This window comes from Gossypium arboreum, chromosome 9 (assembly GCF_025698485.1).
Source record: "Gossypium arboreum isolate Shixiya-1 chromosome 9, ASM2569848v2, whole genome shotgun sequence".
Taxonomy (NCBI): domain Eukaryota; kingdom Viridiplantae; phylum Streptophyta; class Magnoliopsida; order Malvales; family Malvaceae; genus Gossypium; species Gossypium arboreum.
The window spans coordinates 27,529,883-27,543,796 of NC_069078.1; the positions used below are offsets into that span (position 1 = coordinate 27,529,883).

Below are 13,914 nucleotides of genomic sequence, written 5' to 3' on the forward strand. Positions count from 1 at the left end.
TAAAAAGAAATAACTACATTGAGTAGCCACCACTGAGTCCTCCGTCGCCTCGATCTGTCTAAGCCTGGGGATTTCTTGTACTGAAAATTAGATGGGTGAGTTTACGAAAAATTAGTGTGTGAAATCCAAAAATAACAAACAATAAGAGTAAACGTAATCTGGGCCTAGGCCTGTTAGTTCCAGTTAGGGCCTTAGCCCCTTTCTCAGTAATAGAATCAGTTTGGGTCTGAGCCCATTTCAGTAACAGAAGCCTTCTAGGCTTTAGCCTAATACAGTACCGTATGCAAACACAGAGTCCTACCTAATCCATCCGCTACACACCATCTCCGTACCAGCCTTACACACCATGTTGGGATAAAATTGACCCACCTAACCCTACACACCAAGTCGTACCGATTTCGGTACTAAATCAGTATTTACAGCAAAGCTGCCAGTAATAAGCTTATAGCCTTTCAGTACACTTCCTCCAAAATCATATATCCCACCTCATGTAATGCAACATAACATATGTGTATGCAGAATTATCATGCTCAGAAACAGTCAGGCATAATACAGGGGTATTTTTGTCAATTTACCTCACAAGGGTATTGTGGTCATTCATCAGTACAGGGTTTAAGTATACTTACCGACCCAACAATAGGTCTACAGTCGTCTTAGGCAACCCGTGCAACCTTAACAGTCAATCGGTGATAATGGGCCCTAAGCCCATATTGTGAGCCCATACTCTCATATGGCCCACTTAGCCCAGAAATGGCCTTAACCGTGTAGTTTACACAGCCTGGCCTAGAATCTACCATGTTTTGTGCGATTTTCCCATGTGGGGCCCACAGGTCCATTGGGCCTACTTGGCCTTGTGCAGCCCGATGTGGCCCAGTATCGATTCAACCCATGAAAATGCTCATGTCCATCTCATCGACCATATGCCCATGTTTTGTAACACGGCTTGCCACACGGGCGCTCACATGCCCATGTGGTGTCAACAACCCACTTTCTGGCTTTTCAGCCTTTGCAGTTTCACATCTAATGGCAGTGTTCACACACTTGCAATGTAACTGTAGCCTCAGCACTTCCGTGATCAAAGCACATATGATCAACCACAACAACTCCACCATTAGTAGTATTTACGGTTAATCACATGACTATAGCATTGTAGAAAACTTTAACAGAATCATCACTACTTACCAAACGAGCTATTGTAAAACACCTCTTGCTCCTAAAATCTACGTATTCTTTCCAAAGCTTCAACTTTCACATGAAACAATTAACTAATTAATCAAATTCTACAATCCCACATAATTGTATTTAAGAGTTAAGATACTTACTAATAGAGAAGGTACCACTTGTAGGGAAAGAGTATTCAGCCTCACACCTTAATTACAGAAATTAGGCCCCCAAAAAACCAAAAAATTTCAATAGAACCCCAGGAAGAATCAACCAGAGAAGAAAGAAGAGAAGGAGGAAGAGTCCCACACTTAGAGTATTCGGCCAAACAAAGAAATAGGCAACAAATGTTGAGAAGAGGGAAGGAGAGGAAAAGAATCGGCCAAAGAAATTGTTAATCTTTAGAGAAGAGAAGATTTTTTGCCATAGTTAGAAGGATGTTCGGTTATGGTTTGAAGTAGAAAGGAAAATAAAATATCCTCAAAGGTCAATTCGGCCACAACCTCAAAATGCAAAGAAACACTAGAAAGAAAATTGACGAAAAAAGAGAGGAATCCACAACAAAATTTTGGCACTCCACTTGCCTATGACCGAATTGGCATTATAGAGACTCCCACATTTGGCCAACTACTACCTCTCCCCCCACTCCTTGATCCACTCCCCTTATTTCTCCCCGAATCTCTCCCCTTTTCCCTCACTTGACATATTCAAACTCCCTCAACTACTCCTCACCCGTCCAACCACTAGAGTCCCAAAGACATCCAACTACCCACACGGTCAATTGCAAAAAAGGACACCCTTGCATGCAACAGGACTCGAATTCTAGTCCCTTGGCATACAAACACGCCACTTACTACTAGACTAACATGCCTTTTATGACATGATTCCCCCCAATTATTTAAGAGCCTATTAACTGAAAACAGGGGTTTATTCAAATAGAAGCACAATTTTGCTCAAGCCAAGGCTTGAACCCAAGACTACCTAGACACTTCCAGAGCACCAAACCACTGGGGCAACCATACAACGATGTCGTATACACATAAAATAATTTAACAGGGGTTTTCAGGATTTGGGGCGTTACAATTCTACCCTCTTTAAAGAAATTTCGGCCTCGAAATTTACCTGGTGAGAATAGGTGAGGGTATTGTTGTCGCATAAATTCCTCAGGTTCCCACGTAGCCTCCTCAGAACTGTGATTCCATAAAAGAACTTTCACTAAAGGGATTGATTGCCTTCTCAAGACTTTCACCTCTCGATCTAAGATTTAGACTTGTTCCTCCTCGAAAGTCAGATCTGGTCTAACTTCAATCTCCTCAACTGATATCACATGCATAGGATCAGAGCTGTAGTGTCTCAGCATCGAGACACAGAACACATCATGAATCCACTCTAATTGGTAGGCAACCGATCCTACTTGCTTCAATATGCAATAAGGCCCAATAAACCATGGGCTTAACTTGCCTTTACGCCCAAATCTCAACACTTTCTTCCATGGTGAGACCTTTAGAAAGACAAAGACTCCTAAAGAATACTCAATTTCCTTACGTTCTAGAACCGCATATGACTTCTGTCTGTCTGACATTGCCTTCAGTCGATCTCGAATTAATCTGACCTTATCCTCGATATCAGATACTAGCTCAGGACCTAGAACAAGCCACTCACCCAACTCAGTCAAACATGAAGGAGTGTAACACCTACGACCATATAATGTTTTGTTTGGTGCCATCTATATGCTAGACTAGTAGCTATTGTTGTAAGAAAACTCTGCTAGCAGCAAGTAATCCTCCCAACTACCTCAGAAGTCGATCACACAACTCCTTAACATGTCCTCCAGTATCTAAATCACACTCTCTGACTGACCATCTGTCTAAGGATGGAACGCAGTACTGAAGTCCAATCGAGTACCCAGGGCTTCACGTAACTTTTTCCAGAATTGAGACGTGAAGCGAGGATCTCTGTCGGATATAATGGAAACTGGTACCCCATGCAATCTCACTATCTCGAATACATACAACTTAGCCAGTTTCTGTAACGAATAATCTGTGCGAACTAGTATAAAATCGGCAGTTTTAGTCAACTGATCCACTATAACCCATACTGATTCTTTCTTAAAAGGCGTTAGGGGTAGCCCACTTACAAAATCCATAGTTACTCTTTCCCACTTCCACATCAGAATCTTGATCGGCTAAAGTAACCCAGAAGGCAGCTGATGTTCTACTTTAACCTGTTGACAAGTTAAACATTTCCCCACAAAATAGGTAATCTCACGCTTAAGACCCCCCGACCACCAATATATCTCACGGAGATTTCTGTACATCTTATTTCCACCCGGGTGCATAGCATAGGCGCTACAGTACTCCTCTCGCAGTATAGACTGCCTCAAATCAATAACATTAGGTACACAAATTTTTCCTCGAAAACAAATTACCCCTTCATTGTTCAGCCCAAAATCCACAGTATTACAATTCTCAATTTGACGGAACCGAAGACCCTATGACTCATCTTCCAACTGTTTATTCTTGATTTGCTCAATCCACACTAGTTTAACTCAGAGCTCTGCCAATAAACTACCATCATTGAATAAGCTAAGACGTGCGAACATTGCTCTCAAATCAGTCATAGCCTTACGGCTCAGTGCATCGGCCACCACATTGGCCTTACTAGGGTGGTATTCAATCGAACAGTCATAATCCTTAAGCAGCTCGATCCACCTACTCTGCCTAAGATTTAACTCCCTCTGAGTGAGGAGATACTTGAGGCTCTTGTGATCCGTTTAAATGATACAGTTCTCACCGTACAAGTAATACTTCCAAATTTTCAATGTGAATACCACTGCGGCCAACTCCAAGTCATGTGTTGGGTAATTCGCCTCATGAGTCTTAAGCTGGTAATACGCATAAACTACCACCTTACCCTCTTGCATCAACATAGAGATTAAACTAACGTGTGACACATCACTGTAAATAGTAAATTCTTTCCCAGACACCAGCTGGATCAAGACAGGAGCCTCAGTCAAAGCTTTCTTGAGCTTCCCAAAGCACTTTTGTTACTCGTCAGTCCAGTTAAAAGGTACGCCCTTACGTAACAGCTTAGTTAAGGGTGCGGCAATAAGAGGGAACCCCTCTACAAATCTTTGACAGTACCCAGCCAGTCCCAGAAAACTACAAATTTCTAACACAATATCAGGCTGCTTCCAATCTAAAATAGCCTCAATTTTCTGAGGATCAACCTTAATCCCCTCCACAGATACCACATGACCCAGAAACGTTACCTCACGTAACCAAAATTCACACTTGCTGAACTTCGCATACAATTGTTTCTCTCTCAAGATTTACAAAACCACTTGCAGATGGTCATCATGTTCGTCTTCAGTCTTTGAATACACCAGTATGTCATCGATAAATACTACAACAAACCGGTCTAGATAGGGTTGAAACACTCTGTTCATCAGATCCATAAAAGCTGTTGGTGCATTCGTCAATCCAAAAAGCATTTCCAAAAACTTGTAATCACCATAACGAGTTCTAAACGCCGTCTTGTGCATATTGGCCTCTTTAACTCTCAGTTGATGATACACCAACTGGAGATCTATTTTAGAGAAAATCGATGCTCCTTACAGTTGATCGAATAGATCATCAATCCTTGGTAGAGGATACTTGTTCTTGATGGTCAGCTTATTCAGTTGTATGTAGTCAGTACACATACGCATGGATCCATCCATCTTTTTCACAAACAAGACTGGTGCTCCCTACGGAGACACACTAGGTCGGATAAACCCACGGTTTAATAATTCTTGAATTTGGGCCTTAAGCTCTACAAGCTCTTTCAATGCCATTTTATAAGGGGCGATGGACACAGAAGCTGTACCAGAAAGGAGCTCTATCCCAAACTCTACTTTGTGTTCTAGAGGCAACCCTGGTAGCTCCTCAAGAAAGATGTCCGAAAAATCCTTGACCGTTCTAATATCCTTTACCGAAGAGTCCCCAACATCTGAAACATTGGCATAGGCCAGGAACGCCTCACAACCTTTGCAAACTAACTTCTTGACCCTCCGCACAGAAATTACATTACTCAAATAGTTTCGTCGTTCCCTAATTACCACTACCTCCTTATCTGTCTCAGTTCTCAGTACGACCTGTTTAGTGGAACAATCCATGTTTACCCGATGTTTAACTAGCCAATCCATACCCAGTATTAAGTCGAATACTCTGAAAGGCAGTTCCATAAGATCTGCTAGAAATACTATTCCTTGTATCTCCAAAGGAACATCTCTAAACATCTTATTTATTCGAACAGACTGCCCCAACGAATTTAAAACAGTGATCTCAGTCATAGTGTTTTCAGTGATAATACCCAATATTTCAAACACAGAGCACGTTATGTATGAATGTGTAGACCCTACATCAATCAATGCAGTATAAGTTACATTATGGATAAAGAACATACCCGTAATGACATTTGGTGTATCTTCATCCTCTCAGCGACGTGCAGCATAAACTAGTGCCGGCTGCCTCGCCTTAGTATGACCAGCACCTCTTCCCAGTGCTCCGTGACCATGGCCTGTACCATTACCACCCCTAGCCTGACCACGGCCTCTCGGTGGCTAACCAGTACCCATACCTATAGCTTGCATCTGATCGAGCCTCAGTGGAAAATCCTTAACTCAGTGCTCTAATGATCCACACCTCATACATGCACCCAACTTCCTCCAACACTTGGCCTGATGGCATTTTCCACAATCAGCACAAAATTGCAGTCTAGCAATAGCAGCAGTAGGGCCCTAACTCTGAGTGGTCCATTAACTCTGCGCTTTTTCTTAAACCTCTGAAAAGTGTTTGAGGGCTCAGCATCCCTCTTACCTCTACCTTTCTCTCTATTCTGACGCTCAATGCGCGTCACATACTCGACAATTTTTGCCTTATCAACCAGTGCTGCGAAATCTCGCTCCCTCTGAGGAGCTATCAAAACTCTTAAACCATCCCTGAGGCTATCCTCAAAATGAACACACCTCTCGTATTCTGTTGCCACTATCCCACGTGCGTACAAACTCAAACGCAAAAATTCAGCCTCATATTCAGCCACTATCCTATCTCCTTGAGTTAAGTTTAGAAATTCCCTTCTATGGGCATGCACATAGCTGGCACCCACATATTTAGCTTGGAAAGTAATCTCAAAAAATTCCCAAGTCAAACGATTGGGTTGAGTGCCCTCTTTGACAGTAAGCCACCATTGGTAAGCTTCGTCTCTCAGTAGAGATACTGCACCTTTTAGCTTCTGATCAGGGGTGCAGTCAAGGTTATCCATGATCCTTTCTGTGGCCTCGATCCAATATTCAGCCACATTAGGGGCAACTCCAGCAATGCCCCTGAATATCTCTGGCCCATTAGACCTGAGTTATTCCGTAACCAACCCACGACCCACATTACCAGTACCAGGCCTAGTAACCCTTTCCAGAATCCTCAACATTGCTTGGGACAGTGCGTCGTCCCCAGCTGCTCGATTTTGAGACCCTGTCTCAGCCATAGGTGAAGCTGGTGCCTCTCTAACTTCCTCATTAGACTGGTATCTAAAAGATAAAGACCCAGCCCAACCACCCCCACGGCTTCTGCCGCGACCTCTACCACTAGTACCTCTAGTGCTTATTATTCACTCACACTTTTATCTGTATTAAAAGTTTTATGCCAATCATTTATTATTCCAGTGTTTATTACAGATGATTTATGGATAGCATTATTTCAAAGTTTTTTTTCTCTTCGAAGTTTACTCTAGCTAAAAAGTTTTCCATATAGTGTTTACTACCTAAAGTAGTCTCAGTAATATCATTTTAATACTATTATTTCAGTATAAATAATCAGAAGACTTACAGGATCGGCGCGGAGACTCAGTGTACCACTTTTTCAGTAAAACATTTCCACTATTTTGAAAATCCAAACCCACAGTCGAGTTTTGCAGCCTAGCTCTGATATCACTAAATGTAACACCCCAAACCCGGCCTAGACTTTACGGTCGAATCTGTGATGTCACATTGGTGTGTTTTTCCAAAACTCAAATTTAATGAAAAACCATTCTTCTTAAAAGTTACTTTGGGTTGATTAAAACTTAGGATGTCTTTTCATATGAAAAACTCAATTTATTTTACAAAACCATATTACGTTGCCATTGAACTATTTAAACAATAGCTGTTTCGAAAACTCTCATATTTCATTACATAAACATGGTGTTTGTAGTAAATCATCGATTTATAACTTTTAATTTTAAAACCCGAGACCTACAACTAACAGGTAAAAATTTAAGTAAATAAAACCCCAAATTAAATAAAAATTAAAGCGGCCTTATTACATATTAAAAACCCAAAATAAAACCTTAGTTGTAGTATAAAAAGAAATAACTACGTTGTGTGGCCACCATTGAGTCCTCTGTCACCTCAATCCGTCTAAGCCTGGGGATTTCCTGCACAGAAAATCAGATGGGTGAGTTTACCAAAACTTAGTGTGTGAAATCCAAAAATAACAAACAATCAGAGTAAACGCAATCTGGGCCTAGGCCCGTTAGTTCCAGTTAGGGCCTTAGCCCCTTTCACAGTAACAGAATGAGTCTGGCTTGAGCCCATTTCAGTAACAGAGGCGGTCTGGGCTTTAGCCCAATATAGTACAATATGTAAACACAAAATCCTACCCAATCCATTCACTACACACCATCTCCGTACTAGCCCTACACACCATGTGGGGATAAAATCGACCCAACCAACCCTACACACTAAGTTGTACCGATTTCGGTACTAAATCGGTATTTGTAGCAGAGCTACCAGTAATAGGCTTATAGCCTTTCAGTACACTTCATCCAAAATCATATATCCCACCCCATGTAATGTAACATAATATACATGTATGCAGAATTATCATGCTCAGAAACAGTCATACATAATACAAGGGTATTTTAGTCAATTTACCTCACAGGGGTATTATGGTCATTCATCAGTTAGGGTCAAAGTATACTTACCGACCCAATAGTAGGTCCACAGTCATCTTAGGTGACCCGTTCAACCTTAACAGTCAATCGGTGATAATAGGCCCTTAACCCATATTGCGAGCCCATACTCTTATATGGCCCACTTAGCCCAGAAATGGCCTTAACCGTGTAGTTTACAAGCCTAGCCCACAATCTACCATGCTTTGTGTGATTTTACCGTGTGGGGCCCACAGACCTATTGGGCCTACTTGGCCTCGTTCGGCCCGAAGTGGCCCAGTATCAATTCGGTCCATGAAAACGCTCATGGCCATCTCATCGACCACATGGCCATGTTTTGTAACACAGCCTACCACATGGGCGCTCACATGCCCGTGTGGTGTCAACAACCCACTTTTTGGCTTTTCAACCTTTCGGCTTTTCGGCTTTTCAACCTTTACAGTTTCACATCTAATGGCAGTGTTCACACACCTGCAATGTAACTGTAGCCTCTGTACTTTCGTGATCAAAACACCTATGATCAATTACAACAACTCCATCATCAGTCATATTTACGGTTAATCCAAAGACTATAGCATTGTAGAAAACTTTATCTGAATCATCACTACTTACCAAATGAGCTATTGTAAAACCCCTTTTGCTCCTAAAATCCACGTATTCTTTCCAAAGCTTCAACCTTCATACGAAACAGTTAACCAATTAATCAAACTCTACAATCCCACATAATTGTATTTAGGAGTTAAGGTACTTACTAATAGAGAAGGTACCACTTGTAGGGAAAGAGTATTCGGCCTCACACCTTAATTACAAAAATCAAGCCCCTAGAAAATCATAAAATTTCAATAGCACCCTAGCAAGAATCAGCCAGAAAAGAAAAAAGAGAAGGAAGAGTCCCCTACTCAAGGTATTCAGCCAAACAAAGAAAGAGGCAACAAATGTTGAGAAGAGGGAATGAAAGGAAAAGAATCGGCCAAAGAAATTGTTGATCTTTAGAGAAGAGAAGAGTGTTTTCCATAGTCAGATGGATAGTCGGTTAGGGTTTGAAGTAGAAAGGAAAAGAAAATATCCCCAACGGTCAATTCGGCCACAACCTCAAAATGCAAAGAAACACTAGAAAGAAAACTAACGAAAAAGGAGAGCAATCCACCACACAATTGCGGCACTCCACTTGCCTATGACTGAATTAGCATTATAGAGACCCCCACATTCGTCCAACTACTACATCTCCCCCTACTCCTTGATCCACTCCCCTTATATCTCCCCGAATCTCTCCCCTTTTCCCTAATTTGACCGATTCAAACTCCCTCAACTACTCCTCACCCGTCCAACCACTAGAGTCCTAAAGCCATCTAACTACCCACACGGTCGATTGCAAAAAGGGACGCCCTTGCTTGCAATAGGACTCAAATTCTAGTCCCTTGGTAAAAAAACACGCCACTTACCACTAGACCGACAAGCCTTTTATGACATGATCTCCCCTCAATTATTAAAAAGCCTACTAACTGAAAACAAGGGGTTTATTCAAATAGAAGCACAATTTTGCTCAAGCCAAGGCTTGAACCCAAGACTACCCAGACACTCTCAGAGCACCAAACCACTGAGGCAACCATACAACCATGTCACATACACACAAAATAATTTCACAAGGGTTTTTAGGATTTGGGGCGTTACATATTTACAAATTTGCCATAGGCTTGTAAAATGAAATATATCTATTTTTCTAAATACCCAAACTTAGGCAATTCATATTCCCTCTTACAACAACATACGTTTTTCCCTAAATCACATTTCCTACACATATTTTACAACTTTTAGAAATAGGTCATTTTATAAAATTTCATCAAAAATCACTTAGTAAAAGTTCTTTATCACACTCTAAACTTTCATATTCTTCCATAAAACATCAAAATACATGTATTTCATCCATGGGTAAATTTTAAACACAAACCCTAGCTCCAAATAATGGTAGAAATAGCTAAACCGAGTTACGAGGATCTCAAAAATGTAAAAATCATTAAAAACGGGGCTAGAACGGACTTAGAATCGAGCTTGAAAGCTTGAAAAACCCTATCCATGGTTTCCTTTTTTGAAATTCAGCCATGGGGTTGAAGATGGACAAAAATTGGCTTTTAATTTTGTTTTTAATTCCTTTTAATTACTAAATGACCAAAATGCCCCTAACTTAAAAATATTCTATTTCACATATTTCATGTCCATTTTTGTCCAAAAAATTAACCAATGGTCTAATTACTATTTAAGGACCCCCAATGTAAAATTTGATAAAATGGACACCACTAACATGTAGAACTCAACTTTTACACTTTTTACAATTTAGTCCATTTGACTAAATTGAGTGCCCAAACGTCGAACATTTTGAACAAAATTTTCTTGAAATCACTTCGTCAAATTGTAGACATAAAAATATAATAAAAATATTTTTTTCCTCTCGGATTTGTGGTCCCAAAACCACTGTTCAGACTAGGCCCAAAATCGGGCTGTTACAATTAGTACCTAAGAAATCAGATTGAAACTTAGAATCACTTATGTCCACTACAAAACTATTGTCGACCAACAAAATAATATACAACATAGTCTTCATACTTGAAAATAATAGTTACCATTAAGTCTCTTCCACTAAAAACTCTAACTTGGATTTGGAAAAAGACTTTGATTCCTTATTAAACCTTCAATCGAAATTAAGAATATTCAACTTACTACAAAAGAAATATCAAGAAATAAAAATAAAACTTACTTCTTGTTGTTACTTACACACTTATTTCCAAAAATAAGAAAGAGTTGTTATGGTTGTTAACGATCTAATGGATTTTGAGAATCTAATCACTAAAGGAAAAGAAAGAATTAGACAAATGAAATTGTTCTGTAAAAAGAAAAATAAAATGACTAAAAAGAGATAGAACAAGGTGATATAAAAAATACAATGGTTACCAACGGTGTAAAAAATGATGAACGATGATGAACCACTCTAAGATGAAGAGAAGAAAGGGCAATATAGCGATTAAAATAGTAGAAGAAATATTTAGAATATGAATAAAAAATAATATTGTTTGGTAAAAAAAGAAAGGAAAAGAGAATGGATAATTTTTGAAATAAAGAAAAGAAAGAAGAAGAATAGCCATAGAAGAAAACAATCTTTCAAGGTGGTGTAAGGGTAGTGGTATGGTGGTGCTAGGGTGGTGGTATGGTGGTTCAATGGTGGTGATTTAATAAAATAGTGGTGGTTGATAGGTGGTGATTCAATTTGTTAAAGTAAAATAAAGCAAAGAAATGAGAAGATCAATGAGGAGCAACCAAACTTAGGTGGCACAAGGTGGTGAATAAGAAGGAGCAAAGAGAGAAAAGATGAATAAAAATTAAAAAGAAAAAAGAAAATGAAAGGTGGTTAGATGATAGGTTGGACGGCACAAGGTGAACAACCTTCCAACAAAAATTCAAAAGGGGAAAAAGGTGTTAAAAAAATTAATGAAACTTTACTATGGAAGTTACTTTTAGAAATTTTAAAAATAATGAGTTACTAAGCAATTTGAAATAGGAGCTACATGAGCATGCATGCATGGACAATTACATGGCTTGGTTGACAACATTTAATCAAAAAATTATAAAAAATGAGAACATGTGTAACACCCCAAACCTGTCCCAGACATTATGGCCGGATCCGACGTGCCACATTGAAGTTAAAAATCCACGTTTCGTTTTAGCGCTTTAAAACCAACTTTTGTTAAGCTTAACCAAGTGAATGGAAGCTGGGCACCAGGTAGGAATCCGTAACAGAGGAGGTGAGCCATGAAGGCTGTGTAACATCCTGATTTTCGGGTTTTTCGCGATTCTTGATATTTTAAGTAAATTTCTAAAATTTGGTAGGTGATGATGGAATTCATAATTTGGGTATGTAAATGGGCTTATGGAAGGCCCATGAGTTGGCCAAAACCGGTGGAATTTTTAAATTCGGACTTAGGAGTTAGGGGTTACGGCTAGGTGCCCTTATATTAAGTTGTGGGTAAAGTGTATCACAAAAGATCCTCGGCAAAGTGGCTAAGTGGCGCCACTAGGGAGCTTTAAAGGTGGCGTGTAAGTGTTGGGGAAGACACGGATCGATTCCTGTGTTGGCAAATAGGAGTATTTATTTTTGTGCGGGAAGGGTAAGTGTTGGAACCCGAGTGGATTACGTAAGAGAGAGAGTTGGATAAAGTCAAATGCATAAATTAAGGAGGGATAAGGGAGAGATTTTAGGGATGTGATATGGAGATAGAGTTGGCGAATAAGGGAGTTTGGAGAGGGATTTTTCAGAGGGTATTAGGTTAGTAATTTCGGCATTAGGGTCTTAGTTGTGCCGATTTTGTTCTTTGGTGTGTAGCTTTTCTCTCTTTCTTTTCCAGCGAATCTACCTCCCTTCTACTCAATTTTCTTCCTTTTTCTTTCTTTCAAATCAGCCCACTATTTCCTTTCATTCACCATTGTTTTCCCTTATCTCTATTTTTGCCGAAGTGCCGCAAAAAAAGCCGAATCTGTGAAGATAGGGGGTGCCGATTCTTTGTGACCAGCAACCTTTTCCTTCCTTTTCAATAGTTGGCGTTCGGTTCCTTTACCTTTTAGACATCCGGATTCAAGAGGAGAAAGACTGTGGTAAGTGTTCAAACTCTAAACAATTCCTAGTGTAGCTTTGGTCAAAAGCCAAAACTCCAAGTTTAGGGAGATGGCCGAATATGGGCATAGACTCTATGGGGTCTTCTTTTAATATTTTTGGTTTATTTATTGAAGGAGAAGCAAGGTGTAGTGTCGATTTGGAGTAGCTTGGATCGCCGGAGTAGCTAGGCCTAGTCATCAATCGCGACAAAGGTAAGATGCCTAAGGCCATTATGGATGGTGGCCGAATGTGTAAGTGTTAATATTGGAAAGTTTTTAATTTGGTTCAATTATTGCGAGCTGATCTATTTAAAAACTGATTATAGGAGAAATCACATAGGAGATCTCGTCAAGGAATATCGCAAATCGGTGTGTAACGAACCCTTTCATAGCTTAAAGCGATAAAATGCGAAAAGCGAAATCCAAATTACGGCATTTCGAGGACTTGTGAAACAATGACGCTCACTAGTTAGTTAGAATCGATGAGGCGGTGATTGAGAACGATGGAAAGCGGTAAGAATGTGATTTTGGCGTTCTTGGTAAGTTGGGCCTCGAGGGGAAGTGGGGCCCATTGGGCTTTCGGGCCCATTTGGGTAAAATTGGTAGAAAGCGAAATCTGTTATATGGCATGATAAGACTATTAAAACCGTTATGGAATATAGGCTAAATGGGCCTAGATGACGAAATTGGCTAAATAGGGCCATTAGGGTTTTAGGCCCAATAACTCGATTTCACTAAAATGGGCCGAATCTTTGTTTGCACCCATGGATTGTTAGTAATCGTTAATGAACATGGAAACCCTAATTTTGGTAAAATTATGAGATTACCCTTATACCATGAAAATGACCGTTTTGCCCCTAGGTAAAATGACCATTATACCCCTAGGGTTTATGTATGATTTTAATACATGGGATTTTGATAAATATGGTATGTATGATATGCACATGAAATGTATGATATGCACATGATATGTATGATATGCACATGAGGTAATCATAAATGCATTGGGTTGGGTTTTATATGGATGGAGGAAGTGAAAAGGGCTTATGCCCGATTATCAAAAGGGCTTATGCCCGATTATAAAAGGGCTTATGCCCCGATTATTGAAAGGGCTTTTGCCCGATTATTAAAGAGGCTAGGCCTCGG

At 40.0% G+C, this 13,914-nt stretch overlaps 1 protein-coding gene across 1 annotated transcript; it reads right to left on the minus strand.

Annotated features, from left to right (window-relative positions):
* Nucleotides 1–2,425: 2,425 nt before the first annotated feature.
* Nucleotides 2,426–3,307, minus strand: LOC128280430 (uncharacterized). Its single transcript, XM_053018577.1, has 3 exons — nt 3,067–3,307; nt 2,663–2,805; nt 2,426–2,578 (listed from the first exon to the last, which is right to left on the minus strand). Exons 1-3 carry the CDS (start codon nt 3,305–3,307, stop codon nt 2,426–2,428), a joined length of 537 nt encoding a protein of 178 aa, XP_052874537.1.
* Between the last annotated feature and the right edge of the window lie 10,607 nt (nt 3,308–13,914).